The sequence below is a fragment of the Carassius carassius genome, chromosome 50 (genome assembly GCF_963082965.1).
Source record: "Carassius carassius chromosome 50, fCarCar2.1, whole genome shotgun sequence".
NCBI classification, from domain to species: Eukaryota; Metazoa; Chordata; class Actinopteri; order Cypriniformes; family Cyprinidae; genus Carassius; species Carassius carassius.
This window is the reverse complement of record NC_081804.1, coordinates 1871456-1895684: the sequence shown is the minus strand read 5'-3', so window position 1 is coordinate 1895684 and position 24229 is coordinate 1871456. Positions and strand designations below refer to the sequence as shown.

The 24229-nt window shown below is 33.6% G+C and overlaps 1 protein-coding gene across 1 annotated transcript; it reads right to left on the bottom strand.

Moving 5' to 3' along the window:
* Window positions 1-5474: 5474 nt before the first annotated feature.
* Window positions 5475-20557, bottom strand: LOC132133141 (deformed epidermal autoregulatory factor 1 homolog). The gene is made up of 13 exons (XM_059545874.1): window positions 20152-20557; window positions 19041-19138; window positions 17938-18067; window positions 17705-17851; window positions 16121-16260; window positions 15942-16007; window positions 14545-14586; window positions 14344-14467; window positions 13109-13237; window positions 8384-8598; window positions 7386-7451; window positions 6158-6247; window positions 5475-6082 (listed from the first exon to the last, which is right to left on the bottom strand). The coding sequence occupies exons 1-13, from the start codon at window positions 20333-20335 to the stop codon at window positions 5978-5980; spliced, it is 1536 nt and encodes a 511-aa protein (XP_059401857.1). The 5' UTR covers window positions 20336-20557; the 3' UTR covers window positions 5475-5977.
* Window positions 20558-24229: the final 3672 nt, after the last annotated feature.

Here is a 24229-nt window from a genome sequence, read left to right as displayed (position 1 = left end):
TAGTGCTACATAAATTGTTATGATCATAAAACACATGCATTGTAATATAAATGCATGTCTTTAAATTGTTCGTAAAAATCTGGTCGTGGACCAGACTGCTGTACGATGTTTACACGCGAGAACGGTGAAGAAACAATGCATGTGACGTGAATGTGACATGCCCAACAAATCAGAAAGAACTTGTTTTTGAGGTGTTGTTATTGAATCAAAAATAGCAGTTTATGCTTAAACGAACAATTGAAACATTTCCTTCTGTTTGTGTTTGTGCATCAAAGAATCTCCAATGTGAAGATCAATGTGAAGATCAAAAGTGAATCGATGCAATCAAAAGTGACGAATCTGCAAACAAAAACTTTCTGTATGATTCTGAAGAACTTGTTTGAACGCTGAGGTAAATGTAGGTTAGATGTACATTGGTGATTGATTTCATGCCTTTCGTGCTATTTGTTCTCTTCGGGTCACACTGTGTTTATTAAAAGCTGAGTGAAACCGGTTACACCGTGTTTAAACACTGGAAGTGAGTGGTCTGATTTCAGTGAACATGATGTTAGAATGCAATATTTAGAATCTCTGTTTCGGTGGCTTTTCTATGGATTTGAGTTATTGATTTCACTGCTGAGCCCACTTTGTCAATGGAATGCTTGCTGCTTTTGATTAATTAAAGGAGCTATGTGGAGGTTTTTACTTAAAAAAATCTTTAAGATAGAGTTTTCATTAGTACATGTATGAGCCAACCATGATGTAAAAAAAAGAATGACACCTCGACTGTCCACCACGGTTGTCTCTATCATCCTGTAGGCTCAATTATGTGTGGAGGAGTCGGGCCCGAATTGGCGCGAAAATTCATAAAATGTGACGTCATGCGAGTTCTCGTCTACTTGGGCTTACAACCGTACGGCAAGCCAGCCATTATAGTAAGCAGCGGCAATAGTGTTTTCAAATGGACTATGCGGATTGGAAAGAAGCGACCAGTTTCCACCACAATTCAGACACCCACGGACACTACTCGAATTAAAAAAAAAAAAAAAAGAGCGTGCGCACTGAGAACTAGCATGAGACTGGCTGCAGTTCCTCTAACGGCCACTGGTGTCAGTAACGGTTAGAAATTTCAGAACCTACGCAATGCTCCTTTAAAAATTGAGAGTTGATCATAGAATAGATCAGCTGGAATAGATCAGCTTGAGGGGCCATCAACATACTGTATTACAACATATGCTGCACTGTAAAAAGTGATGTTTTGAACTTGTAAATAAAGATAGTATCAGTTAAGTACATTTTACAAACAAATACTGCTTTTTCTTTTTATTTAAAAATTTCACGTTTAATTCAATAAGCTACTTGAGGTTTCGTTTTTATTTATTTTACTTAAATACATAACTAAATTCAAATGGAACTGCCTAAGTAGAAATTAAAGTTAAAACTCATAAGTATATTTTACTTGGAACCGTTTGTTATTTTTACAAGGATTCTTTAAGTAAATACCAAAGTTATGATCCCGTATTTCCCATCATGCAATGGGGCATGAATAATTAAAAATATAGACTGTTTTATGGTTGCTTTTGTTGTTAGTTGTTTAGTTTAGTTTTTGTAAATTTTACTTAAAATATATTAGTTCATAATTTGCAAAAGAACGAAAAATGTGTACACTTATTTTACAGTAATAAGCATTACATAATGTAAAATTTACAAAGAAAGAGTCAACAAAATTAACTGGGAATTTCCAAGTAAACCTAACTTAAAAATGTTTAATTAAACCTACTAATAATTATGTTTGTAAATTTACTAGCCTTTTCTGAGTGAAAAAACCTTTCAAGCTTTTTTCAAGTACATCCTACTCCACATTTTTTACAGTGTGAGTGGACTGTAGAATTCTAAAAATATTACCTAGTTCACTCAAAAATTACAAGATTCCAAAATTAGTTTCTCCATCTTAACAGATTTTATGAATTCAGCATTACATCATTTGCGCACCAGTGGATCGATCCTCTGGGTGCCGTCAGAATGAGAGTCCAAACAGGTGATAAAAACATCACAATAATTCACATGTACATAATCTACAAACTGGATGTGCTTCAAACCTCTATCCATAATATTTTGCTTCCTTCAGTAAAAAAGTCTTCTAATCTGAATCAGGAGAGAAATCTGAACAGACCAAGCACTATTTACAAGCAAAAACAGTGTAAAATACCTGTAAAAAAAAATTTTGTTGGATTTTGTCACTGGAGGATTTATGGATTATGGATGTTATTATGAATTATTATTGGATTATTATGATTATTATGCTGTTTGGACCCTCATTCTGACGGCACCCATTCACTACAGAGAAACCACTGGTGATCAAGTGATGCAATGCTATTTCTCTAAATCTGTTCTGATGAAGAAACAAACTCATTTACGTATTGCATGACCTGAGGGTGAGTTTATCTTCAGCAATTTTTTATTATCAGGCAAACTATTTCTTTAAGTTCTGGAACTCGGGACCTAGTGCAAACAAGACTTAATTATCTGGAAATGCATTATTAAAACAGAATATTCCATCACTATTAATTATTTAGGGATTCACGTAACAAGGGTTTTTCTCACATGCTGAGAGCTAAGCAGGTATTCCTTTTTGATAAACCTGTCATCTGTCTAATGTTTCCTCCTTCATTCATTATTCAAAGAAGTATCTTTTTTTCCTCCAAAAACATTCAAATGTAATTTCCTTAAAAGTAAAGCTAAGGGTGATATCAAGGTCAAGCAGAGATGGTGACGTGTCTTTCTGTGGATCAGGGGGGCGGATGTATCTCCTGATGCTTTTAAAATGAGACATGTCAAAACTCATTATGCTCAGAAAACCACAGTCTGTCCAGCTTCATTCCACCCACTCTCTTGTCATGCAAATACGGAGACCTGTCAACCATCCCCTTAGACAGCTAAAAGACATCAAGCAGTCCCAGAATGACTACAACATAGATGTAAATGCAGCATATGGAGCTACAGAGAGCCTCTAGACACTCCTTCAGTGCTCACGAGGTCTCAGTAGAGTATTTACACATAAACATTATCTCAGATGTTTCTCAGAGATCAATAACATAGTTACAAATGAGTCAGCATTCGACGTACAGTATATAGAGTTAGAAGATACATATGAACAACAGCTCAGATCATTTGATGGGACTTTGGTCATATTGAGATCTTTGACTTCATCTAAATCGTAAGACTAAACGCTTTCAAAATGACTGAAGGTTTATTTTATGAAAAGGTTCACTTCCCTCTTTCTTTGAAGAATGAATGAACGTCTTCGAATAAGTTCCACTTTCAGGGTCACTGCAACAGCTTTCCAAAAATAAACTTAACACACCATAATCACAGCAGAACTTTTAATACAGCCCTCATTACTAACATAGACATGTCAGGGAAAAAAGAAAACGCTTTTACAGAATGCACCAGTTTTGAATGTGAATGAGGTGAATTAATAGTAAATACATCAGGTGGAATATATCGAATTATTGATACATACACAAGTAGATGGTGTCTTCAAAGACGAAGAAACTCCTGCAAAAGTCTTTATTGTTCAGTTTGTCCAAGACGGAAATAAATTCTCACAAGGGTATTTTTGGATACCAGGTTTTTAAGAGAGAAATATAATAGATCTGACCTTGATATGAGAACACCTGTCAAGAAATGATGAGAGACCGAAAGAGAGAGAAAAAAGGAGGAAGATTTGACAAGACAACCCTAGAGAATCTTTCCCTGAAGCACAGAGATCTTTCCTTCATTCAGGACTTCTGCTGAAGACAGACGTTTCCGGCTTCAGTCCAGGTTAAGCTCTAGTTTGTCCACAGAAGCTGAATTATTACCATTACTGTGATTATCTGTTAATAGAAAACGTTTAGCCAGTGGTGGCCATTTTTTGAGGACTAACTTTAAAAACAGAAAATTGCAAGTCAGAGGTCAGAGATATATCCCAGCTAAGATGTTCCCGTTAAAATCTGAATTTCGAATTCTAATAAAAAAATTTTAAACTAAAATATTTGTGAAAAATCGTGTGTAAATGTTTTTGTGCAACAACCTTATTAAAGAATTAGTCCACTTCCAATTTACTCATCCCCATGTCATCTTCATGTCTTGCTGTCAAATAAATGAAGGTTTTTGAAGAAAACATTCCAGGATTTTTCTCCATATAATGGACTTCAATGGCATCAGCGGGCTGAAGATCCAAAATACAGTTTCAGTGCAGCTTCACAGCATTCTACACGATCCCAACCGAGGAATAAGGGTCTTATCTAACAAGACAATCTGTCATTTTCTAAAAAATAAAATAAAAAGTAATTATACTTTTTAACTTTTTAAGATGTAACTGACATCTTAAAGATGTCTATCAGATGTTTGTACACAGCAGATGCGTACAAACATCTAGACATCAGTTTTAAATCATAAACATCTTAAAGACATCTTCTGAACATCTATCTGATAGGAAACGTCCTATAAATGTTTCGCAGATGAGCAAACACTCAAAAAAAATGTCTTGCAGATGTAAATGCAGATGTCAAATAGACGTCTCTGTGATGTTTGTGTGCCATTAGTGCCATTAATGTGCCATAAAACTCAAGTCATATTTGTTTTGTGTAATGTCTCTTGCTTCTCTGACTTGTGTAATGAAAAACCACTGGTTTGGTTCAGATGCGTCTCTTTTGATGATTCTGGAGCCACTGACCAGCTCTTCGGCTTGAGCGCCCTTCCCATAATTCTCCCAACAATTTTCTATCCCCATGTATTGATTCACATTTGGACACTGAAGTACGAAATCCAAAATCCATTGAATAAAGAGGCATGAAAAAACTCTTGATTTTCCCATTTATTTTGGTTTTGAAAACAATATAAATGTATAATAATGTATAATGCAATCCTTCATCAGAATTTGTTCCTGAAATTGTGTTATTGTCCAATTAAAGGAATAATTCACCTAAAAAACACTTCTGTCATCATTTACTCAACTTCAGTGGTGGTCCTACTGTAGGACACCAAATAATATGTTTTGAGCTGCTCTGCTGAGATTTATATGGAAGCTTGTTTCCATGGGTTTAAAAAAAAGGTAATTGAGACTGTTTATCTCAGATTCAGACCTTTTTTTGTAGACTTGCAATTATGAGAACTTTTTTCTCACAATGCTGACTTCACATCTCTCAATTCAGTTTTTTTAACCATTGTAATTAAAAATAATAAATGTAACTGCATCTTATAATCTCACATTTCTGACTTTTTTCTTGAGTTTCTCACAATGTTTTGTGATATAATCTCAGAATTGCACGAAAAAAGTCAGAAATGTGTGATTAGAAGTCACAATTAAATTTTTATTAATTACATATAAAACCCATTAATTTCAAGAAAAAAATAGATATATGAGAAAAATAGTCAGAAATGCAATTTTCAGAATTCTGACCATTTCTCTCTCATTAGTTTTTGTTAAAAATAAGAAAGGCAATTGTGACTTTAGATTAGATTTTTTTCTCGCAATTGCGAATTTATATCTCACAGCTCTTAATTTTTCCTCAGAATTGTGAGATAAAAAGACTAAATTCCCTGTTATATTCAATTTCCCGTGGCGGAAACAAGCTTTCGTAGATTTGATCGCTACAACACAGTGGATATCTTAAATTTCAGATCATGAGAATTACACCCCCCTTCCCCCTCCCCATTTAAAAGCTTAAAAACTGGTTATTTTATATCATAATTTTATGGAAATCATGAGCATGGTTTGGAAAAACATGAGTGTGGGGAAGTGATTTTTGGTGAACTGTCCCTTTAAGGACTATTTTCACATATAAAACCCATAGAGAGATGGTGAAACCGTTCCAATGGTACAGAGGATGGTACAGACGTCATCCGTGTATGCTTTATATCTCCCACTGTGTAAGGGAGCTGTTACTATGAGGCTTTAGAGCTAAACTAAAACACATGAGCGGAAGCAACAATCTAAACTTCATATATAACGCTAGACTTTCCCTTTCTCCAGCTCCACACCGAGCATCTGAGTGTCCTCCTGGATGCTGACGGTCATGCCTTGTGGACCGCAGATCAGCTGATGTTCCTTCCAGTCCTGCAGAAAGACGGATCCAAATATAAAGAGGCTCTAACTGTTTTGATATGATGGTGATGCTGGGGTTGGACTTACCCTCCGCTGACAGAAGCCCGAGCAGTAATGGACTTTATGGCAGCCTGTACACTCACTGGACGCCTCTCGGCCGCAGTTCACACACGTGTGCTGGAAACACAGAAGAGAACATGCTACTGGTAATACTGTTAAGAGAACAGTTCATCTCTCTATCTACACTGTAAAACATGATATCATCAGTACTAGTGTACATCAGCTCATCAAAATAAGTTGAGCAATTTCAGCTTTAAAAAAAAAACAATTTATATGGAATTCAACTTGGTTCTTTAAATTTGAATCTTTTTTCTCTGTCCTAATCATTTTCAAACTTTACGGCTTCAATAAAAAAAAATTGAAAAATCATTCAAAAAAAGTGGTGAACATTCAAAGTAAAACATTAGTCATGAGCTGCTTTGAACTCGGGTTGTTTAAATTCTACTTCCTTACATTCAAATAATAATTACAAAATTGATATTGTAATGATAACAGTCAAACTTAAAAAAAAAACTAAAAACCTTTGCAGACTTCTTTCAAAAACATTACCAAAAAAACTTTATTATTCCAAACTCTTCACTGGTAATGTATAATTTTATTATATAATATTATTAATATTGTTGTGTAAATAAACAGTAATAATATTAATTAAATAATGAAAGGTGCGGTTAAGTGTTTTCTGAGCACCAAAACATACTTTTAGCCAATCACCAGTAAGGGGCGTGTCCACACATGATGGGGGAGTTCCCTTTGTTCAACAGCATGTTCATGAATATGGGGGCGGGGCTAATAAGATAGGGGTGTGACCCTTTTGGTTAGGGGTGTGTTTTGGTGATTTTCAGAAATCACTTACTGCACCTTTAATATTAACGAATATTAAGACCTTACATGTTGTAAGAACTATATATGTGAAATATAATGTTGCCAAAAACATTATGAATATAAGTCAAAACATTATAAATATCAAATCACATATCTCCATCAAAGTGAATCATTCAAGAGGAGCCTGGATATTTTACAAAATATACTTTCTGTTTTCAAGCCAAAAAAGAATGATACAGCTTTAAACTGTAAGTAAATAATGCCAGAAAGTTAATTTTAGCCCCAACACAGACTAGCATTTTAAACAAGCAAAGACTCTATCTGCGTTTTTCTGTGGAGCATCTGCGTCTTCTCAGACCTCTGGCTTTCCAGCTGCTGATTCTGATTGATAAACAGCACTGATTTGCTAACACAGAGAGAGTGAGAGATTTACCTTAATGATGATTTCAGTGATTTTCCCCTCAGGTTCTTCACTGAGTGACAGCTGACTCTGAAAGGACTGTGAGAGAAACACATGAATAGATGATGCTTCTCACAGGGGTCATAAAATAAACTATTCCCCTCTATCAACTTATAATGTCTGTAAAGGTTTCTCACACCCCAAACAAGTCAATGTTTAGCTTTTTGCATTCAGGTATGGCGGACGACTCCATATACTGAAACATCGACAACGCCGATTGGTTGAAACTTAAGTGGCCTTGATGACATCAGCAGGAAGGTAAGCTGTTTCAAAGTTTTTGCAGTTTAGTTTTAATAAATGCTCTTATTAATGTAGGGAGGTTTGGTGTTCGATAAACTCTATTCTTTCATGAAATAACCTAATTAAAGTCCTCGAGCAGTCACCATTTTTTCCCTTAAAACTAAACTTTGATAATTAAACGAACATTTTTTATTTTTTCTGTAAAGATTATTTCTGAATGCCTTAAAATAGTGTAAAATAACCCCCTACACCTCATTTTGGACCCTGGACCACAAAACCAGTCATAAGACTAAATATTTCTAAATTTAGATGTATGCATCACCTGAACGCTGAATAAATCATCTTTCCTTTGATGCATGGTATTGTTAGGATCAGACAATATTTGGCCGAGATATAACTATTAGAAAATTTGGAATCTGAGGTGCAAAAAAAAAATCATCTTTAAAGTTGTCCAAATGGAGTTCTTAGCAATGCATATTATTAATCAAAACTTAAGTTTTTATATATTTATAGTAGGAGATTTACTAAGTGTCTTCATGGAACATGATTAAATATCCTAATGACTTTATGAATATGCAAATTAGTCCCCGCCTCCACTCAACTAATCCCTTCACTTGGTTCACTGAAGAAGTCAAGGCTACATGATGTAACTGTTTTATCTTTAAGCATATTAAAAACACCAAACTTGATTTCCACCATAACACTGTTTTGTATTTGTATAAAGACTTCACCTCTTTCCTGACATGCACTCCGCTCTGACCGGCTTGCTTGGCCTGTGCGATGAGGACTTTGAGCTGCTGGACGTTGTTGAGCAGTGTATTGGCCATGTCTTCCAGGTAAAGCCACGTCCGCTGCTCGGCCATCTCCAGCCCGTTCATGAGCGGTCCTGATGGAGAGGGTTTGGCCTGCTGAGGGACCACGGCCAGCGCAGGAAGACTGGCCAGCACTGAGGAGGAGAAACACACATTCGAGATGAAGCCTGGCCTACGTCTCCTGAGTGATGAGCGATTAAATGTTCCTCTCTAGAGGTGAACTGACTTTGACGAGTACAACCCGAATTCCGGAAAAGTTGGGACGTTTTTTTAAATTTTAATAAAATGAAAACTAAAAGACTTTCAAATCACATGAGCCAATATTTTATTCACAATAGAACATAGATAACATAGCAAACTTTTAAACTGAGAAAGTTTACAATTTTATGCACAAAATGAGCTCATTTCAATTTTGATTTCTGCTACAGGTCTCAAAATAGTTGGGACGGGGCATGTTTACCATGGTGTAGCATCTCCTTTTCTTTTCAAAACAGTTTGAAGACGTCTGGGCATTGAGGCTATGAGTTGCTGGAGTTTTGCTGTTGGGATTTGGTCCCATTCTTGCCTTATATAGATTTCCAGCTGCTGAAGAGTTCGTGGTCGTCTTTGACGTATTTTTCGTTTAATGATGCGCCAAATGTTCTCTATAGGTGAAAGATCTGGACTGCAGGCAGGCCAGGTTAGCACCCGGACTCTTCTACGACGAAGCCACGCTGTTGTTATAGCTGCAGTATGTGGTTTTGCATTGTCCTGCTGAAATAAACAAGGCCTTCCCTGAAATAGACGTTGTTTGGAGGGAAGCATATGTTGCTCTAAAACCTTTATATACCTTTCAGCATTCACAGAGCCTTCCAAAACATGCAAGCTGCCCATACCGTATGCACTTATGCACCCCCATACCATCAGAGATGCTGGCTTTTGAACTGAACGCTGATAACATGCTGGAAGGTCTCCCTCCTCTTTAGCCCGGAGGACACGGCGTCCGTGATTTCCAACAAGAATGTCAAATTTGGACTCGTCTGACCATAAAACACTATTCCACTTTGAAATAGTCCATTTTAAATGAGCCTTGGCCCACAGGACACGACGGCGCTTCTGGACCATGTTCACATATGGCTTCCTTTTTGCATGATAGAGCTTTAGTTGGCATCTGCTGATGGCACGGCGGATTGTGTTTACCGACAGTGGTTTCTGAAAGTATTCCTGGGCCCATTTAGTAATGTCATTGACACAATCACGCCGATGAGTGATGCAGTGTCGTCTGAGAGCCCGAAGACCACGGGCATCACATAAAGGTCTCCGGCCTTGTCCCTTACACACAGAGATTTCTCCAGTTTCTCTGAATCTTTTGATGATGTTATGCACTGTAGATGATGAGATTTGCAAAGCCTTTGCAATTTGACGTTGAGGAACATTGTTTTTAAAGTTTTCCACAATTTTTTTACGCAGTCTTTCACAGATTGGAGAGCCTCTGCCCATCTTTACTTCTGAGAGACTCTGCTTCTCTAAGACAAAGCTTTTATAGCTAATCATGTTACAGACCTAATATCAATTAACTTAATTAATCACTAGATGTTCTCCCAGCTGAATCTTTTCAAAACTGCTTGCTTTTTTAGCCATTTGTTGCCCCCGTGCCAACTTTTTTGAGACCTGTAGCAGGCATTAAATTTTAAATGAGCTAATTAAGTGGAAAAAAGTGGAAAATTTCTCAGTTTAAACATTTGCTACGTTATCTATGTTCTATTGTGAATAAAATATTGGCTCATGTGATTTGAAATTCCTTTAGTTTTCATTTTATTAAAATTTAAAAAATGTCCCAACTTTTCCGGAATTCGGGTTGTACATTTACAGTCCGTCCTCATCTGCTCTTCCATTAACCCTGACCCACATTTCATTCTAAAAGTTTTTTGCTCAAAAAAAAAAAAGACCAACCAGTTTGGAAATGTGGGCTGGAGAGACAGGAAAGGACAATCTCAGTTCGGACGAGACCCAGACGAACACAATTTTATGTTGACTTCACTTGTTCTCCGTTGAATCTCAATGCCTCAACGTTGAATCTCAATATATATATATATATATATATATATATATATATATATATATATATATATATATATATATGAATTTTATAGAGGCTGCTCTACAGGGTTATTATAGGAAACGAAAAAAAAAATAAACATGAAAAAAATAAACATGAAAAGAATTAACGATTTTTTTAGTTCACTAGTTAGAATAAATTAAACAATTAAAAAAATTAAAACATGAAATGGTTAAATTTCCATGTTTTTCCCAATCATCTGTAAAAAGGATTATAGTTATAAAAATCTATAATATATATTAATTTTATAAAGACTGCTCTACAGGGTTATTATAGCTAATAACATAAACATGAAATTAAATAAAATAGAACATAAAAAAATGTAAAAAAATAAATAAATAAATAAAAAATTGAGTTTAACTCAGATTTCTAAAACAAAAAAGAAAAATGAAATAGAATTTAGAAAACTTTTTTTTATTTGAGCTAGTTGCTAAAATATTACATAAATAGATTTAGTTCAACTTGATCAGTTGTATGAATTAAATAAATTAAACATGAAAACAAATAGAATAAAAAACTTGATGCATTAAAATACAATGGAATAAAAATGAATGTTGTGACTAAATAAAATTTTTATTTTAGCTAATTCCTAAAATATTAAATTTCAACTGGAATTTCCCATTTTAGGTTAGTTTAAATTTTTCTACTAAAATAACAAAACCTTAATTAAAACTATATAGACATTTTAATATAAAAAACCTCTAAACCAAAACGCACATGAAAATTAACTGTAATGAAAATGATATATGTGTGTTTTGTGTGTATTTCTTATGTATGTATAAATACACACACATACAGTATATATTTTATATGTCCATATTTATATTCATATAATTTATATTATAAATAAATATATTTAATAAATAAACATTTTCTGAAATATAAACATGAATGTGTGTATTTATATATACATAATAAATATACACAGTACACATACATCTATCTATTTTGGATGGGATTAATCACGATTAAACGTTTGACAGCACTAATGAAAACATTTACATTTTTCTTGACTTAAAGACTCCTGAAAGGTGGATAAAGCAATGTATGGAATTATTGGATGTCAGTAAATGAAAATTATTAATTAATTAAATAGTTTTGTAATTTTTTACTTAAAGGAGTAGTTCCCTCAAAAATGAAAATGTGCTTTTTAAGATAGTAGATTAGTTTGTTTCTTCATCAGTGCAGATTAGGAGAAATGTAGCATTGCATCACTTTGCAGTGAATGGGTGCCGTCAGAATGAGAGTCCAAACAGCTGATAAAAACATCATAATAATCCTCACCACTCCAGTCCAGCAGTTAACACCTTGTGAAAAGAAAAGCTGCATGTTTTTATCTGCTGTTTGGACTCTCATTCTAACGGCACCCATTCACTGCAAAAAAAAATTTAGTGCATGACCTCATACATCAGGAAACCTAAGCAGACTTGATGAAATCAACAGGAAAGGTAAATTTTTTTATTAAAATATGAAATATTTCATTGCATAATTTAACTGAATATTTATTTGATTAGATTTATTTGATTCAATTTTTTTGTTGTTGAAATAATGTATTGATAAATCATTCACAATAAGGTCAGGAAAACATAGAAAGTTTATTTGAGTTCATGTTTTTAGACTTAAATTGTAAATTTAATAAAATTTATGCATTTAGCAGGCTTACATTTTTTACCTAACATGTGTTCCCTGGGAATCGAACCCACAACCTTTTGCGCTGCTAACGCAATGCTCTACCACTGAGCCACGGGAACACAAAAAGGTTAAAAACAAGTGTTTTTTTTGTTTGTTTGTTTTTGACTTAAGAGACTAAGCATCAAGTATTTATCAGCATTAAACGTTTAGTTCATCTCAAAGGTTATTAATGCATTACCTTCAGCAGTGCTTCATTAATTCAGCAGATAATGTCATTTCTAGAAACACTGTGATGAAATAATAAACAGATCAGTGGTGTTATGAAGTCTCCCGACATTTACTCACGGGATGGGTCTGTCCTGATGTACCCTCCCTGTCCCACAAATGTGCCATTTAACAGAAGTCACCCTAACTGGACAGGTCACAAAAACACAGAACAACTCATTATCAGAGTCTCACGCTGAGGGGCCTAAAAATAACAGCCCTTTTGTTTCCAGCCCAAAAAAAAAGAGGCCAATCCCGGGCTTCAGAGAGGGAGAGAGTGTCAACCTCAGACCAGTCAATGACCCTCTGATGCAAAAAACGCAAGAGCTTTAATCTGATTGGCCGTTCTTACTCATCAAGTATACTAGTGGCATCCAGTTATCATACACTTATGAGAAATAATCCCTCAACGTTTGAAGAAAAAAAGAAATCTTTTACCTTACTGGAAATAGGAGGTCAACCCAAGTGCATTGCATTGTGGGATACAGTATTCCTCACAGTGTACTATATTCTAAACTGCACATTTTAGGAAGTAAGAAATAGAAGTGTGCACACTGTGCACAAAACCCATACTTCATACTTTGTAAAATAGTAGCATGTAAGTATGTGGTTTGGGCTCTTCTAAACTTGTTTGTGAAGACACCACGCACCGGTTGTGTTGGTGAAGACGTCAGCGGGCACAGGGCTGTCCGAGATGATGGACGCCGTCTCTCCTGACACCGCTCGGTCAAAGGTCAGCGTGCCTGATGTGGTGATCTGTCCAGACGGGGTCATCGTAACTGAGAGCAGACAGACAGATACTTCACACGATTCACAAAACAGAATCCCATCTGAGTCATAACCACTTTATCTCTTTGGATACTGGAATAATAATATTATTATATAATATTTATACAAACCTTATAATAATACACATCTGTGTATTTATATTATTTAGTTCTACTTAAAAGGATTTACTATTTTAAATGCAACCACTACAAAAAAACAACAACATAATTTTATTTCCTATTTCATATATAATTTGATTTACATTTTTATACCTTTTTAACATAATGTTAATATTCATTTATACTGCTTGATTAAAATAAAATAATACAATTAAAAATAATTAAAAATAATAATAATAATAAATTATATCAAAATGCATTATTTTATGTATCTGTCTGAAATACAATATGCAATTAATGACATTTCCAAAACAAAAAAACAAAAACAAAGATGCATCAGCTAGATGCAGAAAATGATGCACTTAGTTTTTTTGTATTTTATTAATTTTGTTTTAATTTTATTTATTTTTAGTAATTTATTAATTTGTGTATTATATATATATATATATATATATATAATGTATTATTTATGAATGTTATTTTAGAAGCAGAAAAGCACAAGCAGAAAATAATGAATTTTGGTTTTGGATTTTATTTTTTATTTTATTATTATTTTATTTATTCTGTATTTTATTGTATTATTTTATTTATTTTAATTAATTATAATTATTATTATAATATATATATATATATATATATATATATATATATATATATATATATATATATATATATATATATATATATATATATATGTATATATGTGTGTGTGTATGTATATATATATATATACTTATGTTATTTTGTTTATTTTTTAATGCAAATTAAACTTTTTTTATTATATATATATAATTGTGAAGTTGTTGGTTGCTAGTCATCTACACAAAAAAATTTAATATTTCTGAGTTAATTATTAAATTAAGTCATTTTATTTTCAATTGAATAGCAGCAAAATGATTTTCGGTGTAGATGGATGTTAACAGTTAATCAGTTTGGACTGACAGTGTTTGATGGGATGTTAATATATTGTAATAATGGTGCAGCAGTACGACTCTCACATGTTGCTCCAGGAGCCAGGGTGATGTTCTTCGGAGACTGAACTTCTCTCTTCTCCGGAGAAGCTGCGCGCTCGCTGTCCTTCTTCCTTCTCTTATAAGGGACGAACAGTCTGACAGGGCCCGTCTGTAGGGCACCAGAATCCAGAATTAGTCTCTAGAGCCGTATGACATCACAACTGAGACTCAGACATTACAAACTACCATTGAGATGTTCTCTCCTTCGAAAGATCCCTCCTTCATACACTGGAGAAGAAACAGGCAAGAAAAAAGGTCAGCTTAATCAAATAGATGTTTTCATTTAAGACTGTCCAAACAATTCACAGGTTCACATGCAACATACATTATATTGCAAAATATTCATATTATTTTTATTGCATCTATATGATTATTATTTTACTATTATATATAATAATATTTTATACAATTTTAATCTAATTAATAAACATTCACTCATCAATATAATTGAATTTAACTCACTATTTAGACACAACCATAACATGTTTTATTTTCATGTTCATGTTTTTGGTTCCTTTTTTACATAATATTTATTTAGAAATATATTGCTTGATTTAATGTTTTTTTCTGTATTTAATTTTTAATTTTATGATTTTATGTCATTGTGTAATAATAATACTTAAATAACAATTCATATTAGTATTATATAATGGTAACTTGTAACATAAATCATATATAATTAATATATAGTTTAACTGAAAAAGATTTACTGTTTAAACAGTGTTTTTTTCATAATACATATTTATTGATATTTTTATATCTTTCCTTTATTTATAAATATACTTCTCCAGTTTTCCTTTCTCTTTGGAGTGTAACAAGCTTTTGGTGCATGAAGAAGATCAAGAGCATTAAAATTAAGATTAAAGATTAAAGCATGTCAACATTCAGTTATACCAAATACACAAAATAATGATAAAAAAAAGCACCCCTTTAATTAAATATTTTTATCTGTATACATTTTGCATTTATTTTATTTATGTTACTTTTTAATAATAGTATCTACATAAAAATAATTAATATAATATACATTTATATACCGAATTTTTTCCGGACTATTAGTCACACTTTTTTTCATAGTTTGGCTGGTCCTGCGACTTATAGTATATAGAACCAAGTTAAAACATTACCGTCTCCAGCCACCAGAGAGCGCTCTATGCTGCTCAGTGCTCCTGTAGTCTACACTGAAAACATAGAGCGCCCTCTCGCGGCTGGAGACGGTAATGTTTTCTCTTGGTTCTAAATAAATGCGACTTCTAGTCCATTGCAACTTATATATGTTTTTTTCCTCATCACAATGTATTTTTGGACTGATGCGACTTATAGTCCGAAAAATACAGTATTCACTTGGTTGAGTTTTTCTCAAAGGGGTTTACTATTTAGAAACAACCATAATATTTATATTTATTTATTATTTTATTTATGTTATTATAGTATATTTTAAAAAAATTCACATTTTTGTTTCCTTTGTATTTATTTTTTTTATTTTATTTTTTTCAGTTGTCATTTTCATAAACATTATTTTTCATCTTTACTCTAAAAACTATTATGATTATTATGATTATGATTTATGATGTGTCACTCACTGTTGACAGATCATCACAGCAGGCCGCACATGTACAGGACGCTGCATGAGGGTTCAGGATACGCTCCTGCCAAAACACACACACACACACTCCATTCGAATACTGCAACAGGTCTGGGCTGTTCTGCTGAATGAGTCTCTGGGTGTGTGTGTGTGTGTGTGTGTGTGTGTGTGTCTGACCTGAATGAGACACTGTAGAGGTCGGCCAGCGTAGCGGATGCTTCTCTTCCAGTCTTTGCTGCTCGCTCTTCCTGACATACCCTCGAACTCTGTCGGGGTGTACCAGTTATTGTTGTGTTTGATACAGCGCCCTTTGCCCCCTGAGGTCAAAGGTTACAGATCAGTCACTGGCTGTCTCAATTCTTATATTATGTGTCCTTGTATAGTAATGAGAGTGACTCGAATCATGGCACATAGACAACAGAACTTGTTGTAATAAAAAAAAGCATGCTAGTAGGACTTATTGTCACAATATTTAATTGTGTCTTGACACTAAGAAGCTGGTAAAACACTTTACTATAAAGCCGTTTGTGGGTTACATTAACTAATGCATTAACTAACAATGAGCAATGCATTTGTTACAGTCTTGGTTAATCTGTGTTAATGTTAGTTAATAAAATAATGCACCTGTTCAGTGTTAGTTATGTCAGCTTTGGTCCATTAAATAATACTGTAAACACTGTAATTATAACAGAAAAAGCTTTTTAAATACATTTCAGTAACTCATTAACTCAGATCATTAACTCAGATTAATAAATGCTTTATACATTTTTCATTGTTAGTTCTTGTTAACTAATGGAACCTAATTTTAAAGTGTCAGCTAATTTTTGTGTATTATTTAGCCTTTTTTATGTAATAATCATCACCTAGCAAATACGTTAAAATTACTTTAAAATTCATTATTTAATTTTTTTTAGCAACTAAAAAAAAGTGTTATAATAAAAATAGTACTACTAATAAGAAGCATATTATTTTAATTATGGAAATCACTAAATTACTTAAAAATACAAAACTATAGTAATATTTCATTGTAAAACATTTCATCGTTTTTTTTAAAGAAAATAATATAATAATCATTTGTAAGTTAATTAATACTAATTTCAGTGTTTGGAAAGCAAGAAATGAATACAGTCATAAATATGAGCATTGTATTTTTACAGTTTACTTTTAAAAATAAAATTATAATTATTTGATTAAATACTCAATTATATATTAAGATATTAACATATTAAGTTATAGTTTTATATATATATATATATATATATATAGCCAAAAATACATTGTATGGGTTAAAATTATTGATTTTTCTTTTATGGCAAAAATCATTAGGATGTTAAGTAAAGATCATGTTCCGTGAAGATATTTTGTAAATATCCTACCGTAAATATATCAAAACTTAATTTTCGATTAGTCATATGCATTGATAAGAACGTAATTTCATCAACTTTAAAGATGTTAAAGATTTTTTTTTCAATATTTCGATTTGTTTTGCACTCTCAGATCCTAACAATACCATACATCAATGGAAAGATGATTTATTCAGCGTTCAGGTGACGTATAAATCTCAATTTTGAAAAATTGACACTTAAGACCGGTTTTGTGCTCCAGGGTCACATATAATCACAAATAGCACAACAATATAGTTTTTTAAAACAATTTTGAACAACCATTACTAATTCGAACATTCTAGTGCAGATGATCGTGTGTTTGATTCCCTGCACACTTCTGGAGAGGTTTTGATGCCCTCTTGTGTCGACTGTGTACCTGAGCCCAGTCTGCTTTTGTACAGGATCCCGCTGGTGTTCCTGCAGCGCACCGGGAGCTCGTTGTCATAAACCGACGGATCCCAGTTGTACTTAGAGACGTCCTTATCATGTCCAGACGTCAGAGGGGTGCTCGGGGTTTGAGGACCTGAGAGGGATAAACACACGTGTATAGAAACACTGCATTTCATTTAGTATGAGTCTAGTGTTATAGCTCCTGAAAGCTTGGTTTACCAGGAGTCATAGGTGTTGAGGTGGCTTTCAGCCCTGTGGCGTCTACGAGGCTCCCATCCGTGTGCACCACGATCAGCGTGGCCTTCTGGGTACTCAGACTGTCTCCGATCTGAAGCGTGGTTCTGCCTGTCTGCACCAATCAGTTAACACCTATTAAATCTGAGCTCTTTATTTTGATCCAAAACATACCTGTCCTTACATTTACTTCACACTAACTAAAAATTAATAGTATTACCATGATCATTTTGGACTAAAACTGAAACTATAACTATTTTTGTTAACTGACATAAAATAAACCCTACCTGAAATTGAATAAAATATAATAAAAAGTTATTTTATTTCAGCTAGTTGCCAAGGAAAGCTTTCTCATTTTAATTTAGTTTAATTTGACGTACTAAAATGACTACTGAAATTAATAAAAACTATAGTGAATATTGTATAAATAATATTAATAAATGTACTGTGTATATATATACATATACTGTATATATATATATATATATATATATATATATATATATATATAAGTGCTGTCAAATGATTAATCGTTATTAATCATTAACAAAATTAAGTTTTTGCTTAATAAATGTATATATATATAAAATTTATATAGTTTAATAGTTATTTTATAGTTTAATTAAGTTCAATTAAAAAAACTTCTAATGGTGAAAAGCCATTAGTAATTCAGCCAGAAGAGATCTACAAAATATCAAATGCATCATTTTTATATACATTTTCAATGTCTAAAACGTTACAATAATCATTTTAAATTAACATTATTGAATACTTGTACATTTTTTTAAATTTGTTATAAAATAAGTTATCCAAATTAAACATTTTTTGGACATGCAAGATGGTTTTATCATGGTATGGGAAAATATAGTAATAATCATACAGTACCACAGTTTTGGTTTCTATCAAAGTATCATGGTATTGTCATATGCCAATATTTCATGACTTTATTAAGAAATCAATTCTGGGGTTCCTTCCATCTTAGTATTTTACAAAATAATGTATTGTGCATAAACACAGCATTATTATACAGTGAATTTCAAGACTTTTGACCTGTAAATCATTGATGGGTGTAGAGTGTTTTATCTTACGAGCACGTGTTCAGGGATGGACGCTGCTGTGGCTACTGTAGACGTGAACACAGAGCCATCTGAACTCTGGACGTCTCCAACAGTGACGGCCGTCACCTCTGCAAACACACACACACACACACACAAGGTAGGTGGTAGGTGCACATTAGTATTGTACTTGAATAATTAAGATTTAATCATACAAATGAATACATTTTATTTGTTTTTGAAAAAAGTCTCTTGGGATGTATTTATTAAAGAAAAATACTGTAATAAAAATAGTAATGACATAAAATATTATTACAAATTTGTTCCCAGTTATCCCAATATTGTAAAATGTAATTTATTCCAGTGCATGATTCAATAGATGCTTAATTATTTATCTTTTATTGGCACTAATTAAACAAAAAAGTATTATCAATGTTGAAAATATTTCTGTTACATTATAAACGTTCAGTTCAGTATGTCAAACATTTTGCATAATTAAGATTTAATAAAAATGTATAATAAATAACAATTAATTGTGTTTTTTTTTTTTTTTTTTTGAAAGAAGTCTCTTGGGCTGTTTTTGTTAAATAAATAAAAAATATATAGTAAAACAGTAATAATATTATTACAAATTAAAATATGAAATGTGAAATGTGATTTATTTCTATGATGTCGCGCTGAATTTTCAGCGCCATTACTCCAGTCTTCAGTGTCACATGATCCTTCAGAAATTATTCTAATATGCTGATTTGATTATTATGATTTTTTATTATGATTTTTTTTTTTATTGGCACTCAGAAAAACGCTAACACTTTACAATAAGGATCCATTAGTTAATGTTGTTATAACTAACATGAACAAACATTGAACAATACATGCATTACAGTATTTATTCATCTTTGTCAGTGTTAATAAATTAAAATGCAGTCGTTCAATGTTAGCTCATGCTCATTCACAATGCAAATTAACTAATGTAAACAAGCACAAGTTTTAATATTAATAATGCGTTAGTAAATCTTTAAATTAGCATGAACTAAGATTAATAAATGTGAAAACAAGCCTTATTCTAATCAGTGAAAAAGAAAAGATCATTCATTGTATAATGTATTAAAAGAGCGTGTGGCTTGCGCATGCGCACACTGACCCGCGAACGCCGCTTCGGCATCTTCTGTGTTCGGCAGGGATTCGGTGATGTCGATGTTTCCCGCTTCTCCCATCACAGTCATCGTGGCGACTTCGGCCTCCGACTCGGTATCCGAACCTACCGTCTCTCCCGCGGACGCGTCGCCCAGCTCGAGCGCCTTCGCCGCCGGTTCAGTCGTGTCCATTTCAAAACAGCGGCGCACGAAAGCAGCCGAAATTGTCCGAAGGACTGTCGAGGCGAAGTGCGCTTGCCTCACGATTCGTAAATGTGCAGGTTTCCAACGAGCGCTTGGTCAACTTGCACGAATAAATAATTGATTTATAAAAAACGATTTATTTTTCTTCAAGGTATGAAAGCGGGATAATGGCCTCCGAGTGTCTTTACTGGGGACGGGGATCAACACAGGAAGGAGAGTGAGCGGAAATTACCGAATCAAAACGGAACTTGTCGAAAGAACACGACGTAGCACGAAACCACGCTCGACAGCAGACGTGATTTTCAGTCAACCATACACAAATGTAGATTTTTTAAAAATTATTTCAAGTTTTGCGGCATTTAAAAATTATTTTACATTTTTATTTCGAAGTATTTTATATAAGAACAATTATTTTACACTTTTATTTCGAAGTAGCTGAAATGAAGGCCTTACCAACTCTGTAAAATTATTGCAATAATATATATTATTATTTTGTGGCATTAAAAAAACTGAAATTACCAGAACAATATGAAATGTCCTATGATACGTCCTAGTGCTCGTCAACTTTGCAAAGGAAGACTTGAGTTGCATCAAATGCATTGATTTGTTTATTAAATTTATCAAATTTAATAAAGAAAAATACTATACGTTTTTAAAAATTTTATTGTAAATTATTATTGCAGAATACACGGTGATTAATGTAATAATAATAATCCATATATAATGCATTATAAGAGTACATGATTACAATAAAATATATTAGGCTATACTGGAAATATAATTGATTTATTCAAGTCTTGATGAAGATTTCTAGATGTGGAAAATGTCCTGTGGATAAAGACTGTCCTGTGGATAACAATTCATTAAACTAACTTATTTATTCTAGAGAAGAAAAAAACAGACTGCCATAGCAACCACCACTAATTACTAATAATATATGATGGTCTGTTTATTTGTTTACCTCTGTTTTTCTAATTTATTACCTGGAATAAGTTGTGAGCTATCTTGTTAACATGCAGTTAATGCACTGTGAGTCAACATGAACTACACACTGTATTTTCATTAACAAAGATTAATAAATATACTGTAATTATTCATTGTTTGTTAATGGAACCTTATCATAAAGTGACTTGATTCATTATTTCATTTCTAAATGATAGCGAATGTTAGCGTTTTATAACGAGTGCCAATAATTAGGGTTGCTGATCCTTGGCCATTCTAACAATAACAATAAGGTTTCAGCACTGAAAGCATGAACCCTTGGAAAAGCATTGGAATTTCCTTCAGGAAGTGCAAATCTCGGCGTTGACTCTATTCAGGCTCTAGATGGCACCAAATGCTGTTGCCTTCCCCTTTGGCAGCATGCCTGAGTTTGGGGTCCAGACCCTGGGAAAAAGAGCAGCTTTACCCTTACAAGGCCACAATCCATCCGCTTCGTTTCCCCCTAGACTTCTCCTCTCTCTCTCTCTCTCAGGCCATAGGGATATTTACAGCAAGACTGGCTCTGCGTACCTTATTAGGAGCTTTCCTTGTTGTCAGTGTATATGTAGATGAGACAAACAGATGAGAGGATGGCATTCATTCTCAAGGGGTCATTTCGTTTTCTGCCAACGCTAACGAGAGCCAAATGTCTGATCTGCACAGCACGTGTCAAAATTCCCAATAAGAAGTGGCTTTTTAACTTTCTCTGAGCCTCATGTTTCTCTGTTAGCCTCTTATTGTTCTCTTGACCTTCTAAACAAGGTGTCGGTCGAGAAGAACGAGCCTCTGAATGAATCATTTTGCCGTTAGCTCTCACACTGTCCAGCTTTACTGTAACTTCCTGTCCTTCTCTCTGTGGGAATGTTGGGTGCATTATTCCAGCTGTTCTTCACTATCTGATGATGAGAGACATCTGGTAGACATGCACACAGCATTAGAGAAAGAGCGAACAACAAAGACAGAGACGGACTTACTTAATAATGCTATTGTTTGAACAGAAATGCCCCAAAATACTGAATCAAATCTTCAAATTAAACTTTGGAGCTTGCATATATTATACACAAAACTGCTGGATTTGTACTGAAGAAGTTTACATCGAAAGTAGATCGAAGGGATGAATATGAACAGTGCTGGTCGTAGTCTGGTTCCAAATTACATGAAAATAAATTATAGTTAGGAATGTAATCCATTAATTACTCCTTTTAGGTAATATAATCAGACTACTTGAACTAACTTATCACACTCTTAAAAATTGCTGTTAATTTACATCAAAATTTTAACAGTATGTTAACCTGTTATGTTAAAAAGCAGGGCTTTACTGTTTATTTACGGTTGGTGAAATGACGTAGATAAAATGTAACATTATTTTACCGTATTTATTGCACGAAGGAAAGAAAACAGTACTTAACAGTATTTTGGGAACAGAAAGCTGCAGCCAGCACATGTGGATTTTCATCCGTCTTTATATTGTGATTTAACCGGTGAGTGCACCTTTACCTTGCTCCTTTCACACAAAATACACGTTTGCAATGGCAAATAACTGTGATAATAGTGGATGCTGAGGTTGTAACTGTTTTATACGTCCATTTCAGTGCTAAAACTGTCAACGTGCCAACGGCGTCATAGAGTGGAGCTGGATTGAATCAGATATTGTTTCTTCATTGTTGCATCCAGGACTGTTACAGGACATTTGCAAAATTAGCAGCTTTGAAATCACATCTTTACAGACAACAAAATTAGTGTGTGGTGATGCATAGATCACATTTGTACCCAGCAGTAGACATTGTATGCCATGCTGACTTGTGTAGTGTCAAATGTGATGCACTAACTCAGCTTTATTCTTATCTTAAAGTCCACATTAAAGAGGGACGAAAAGTGACATGACCCTTTAAACCTAAATGAATCCATTGTTGCCACATCACTTGTGACTGAAGCTGGAAGCTTTCAAGATATTGACAGTGATATGAAAACAGGAGAACATACTGGTGCAGTTGGAAATAGTGAGAATTTGGATATTAGTCCAGAAAATATTGATGAGATATTATTTTTGAAGAATCTTGCTCTCTTTTATCTGAAATTACAGGCTTAATTAAAAATCAAGTTATTGCTTCCATCTTCAGTCGTTCAGACTATGATTGAAGACATGCAGTCAGTTTATGATGTCAACCAGTCACATCTACTTTTCAAACTAAATGAGAAATTGGTTGCACTTGGGGTTCCAGAGGCTTCCATTAATGATGTCATGGACTGTCTGAAAGCAGATGATCTCTTAAGAGCATGTAATAGCCACACACTAAAAACAGACCAGCGCAGGAAAACAGTGTTCAAGAACAGTTTTAATTATGTTGAACCTATGCCCATTTGTCTAGGACATAACGAAGCTGGCAAAGAGTGTTTTTTACAGTATGTCACACGATTGAAGCCCTTTTTCATTGTGAGACTGTGTGGAAGCAGTACAGAGAAGTACACAGCCGTATCCAGTTGAAGGATATTTTTGAAGATGGGTGGGATGGTGAAAACACCACAAAAAGCTTGGCCCAGACAGAAAGATCATCTTTAGGCTTGATACTTTATCAAGATTTATTTGAAGTTGTTAATCCCCTGGGGTCAGGAAAGAAAAAACACAAAATACTAGCTATGTATCTCACACTTGCAGATAGCGCGTTTGAGTTTCCCTTTACCCTGGATTTGACTGGACTTTTAATGGATGAACAGAAATGATGAAAGAATATAAAAAATGGTTTTATTTGTGTTTTGAAAATGAAAACTCTTTGAGGGTGACTAATTAATTACTAAATTTTAATTTTTATCTGTATTGAGCAAAAATATTGAGTTGGAATTCATTCAGAGGTTAGATGCTTAGATTCATATGATAATTTTCTATTCCCATTCTCGTTATGT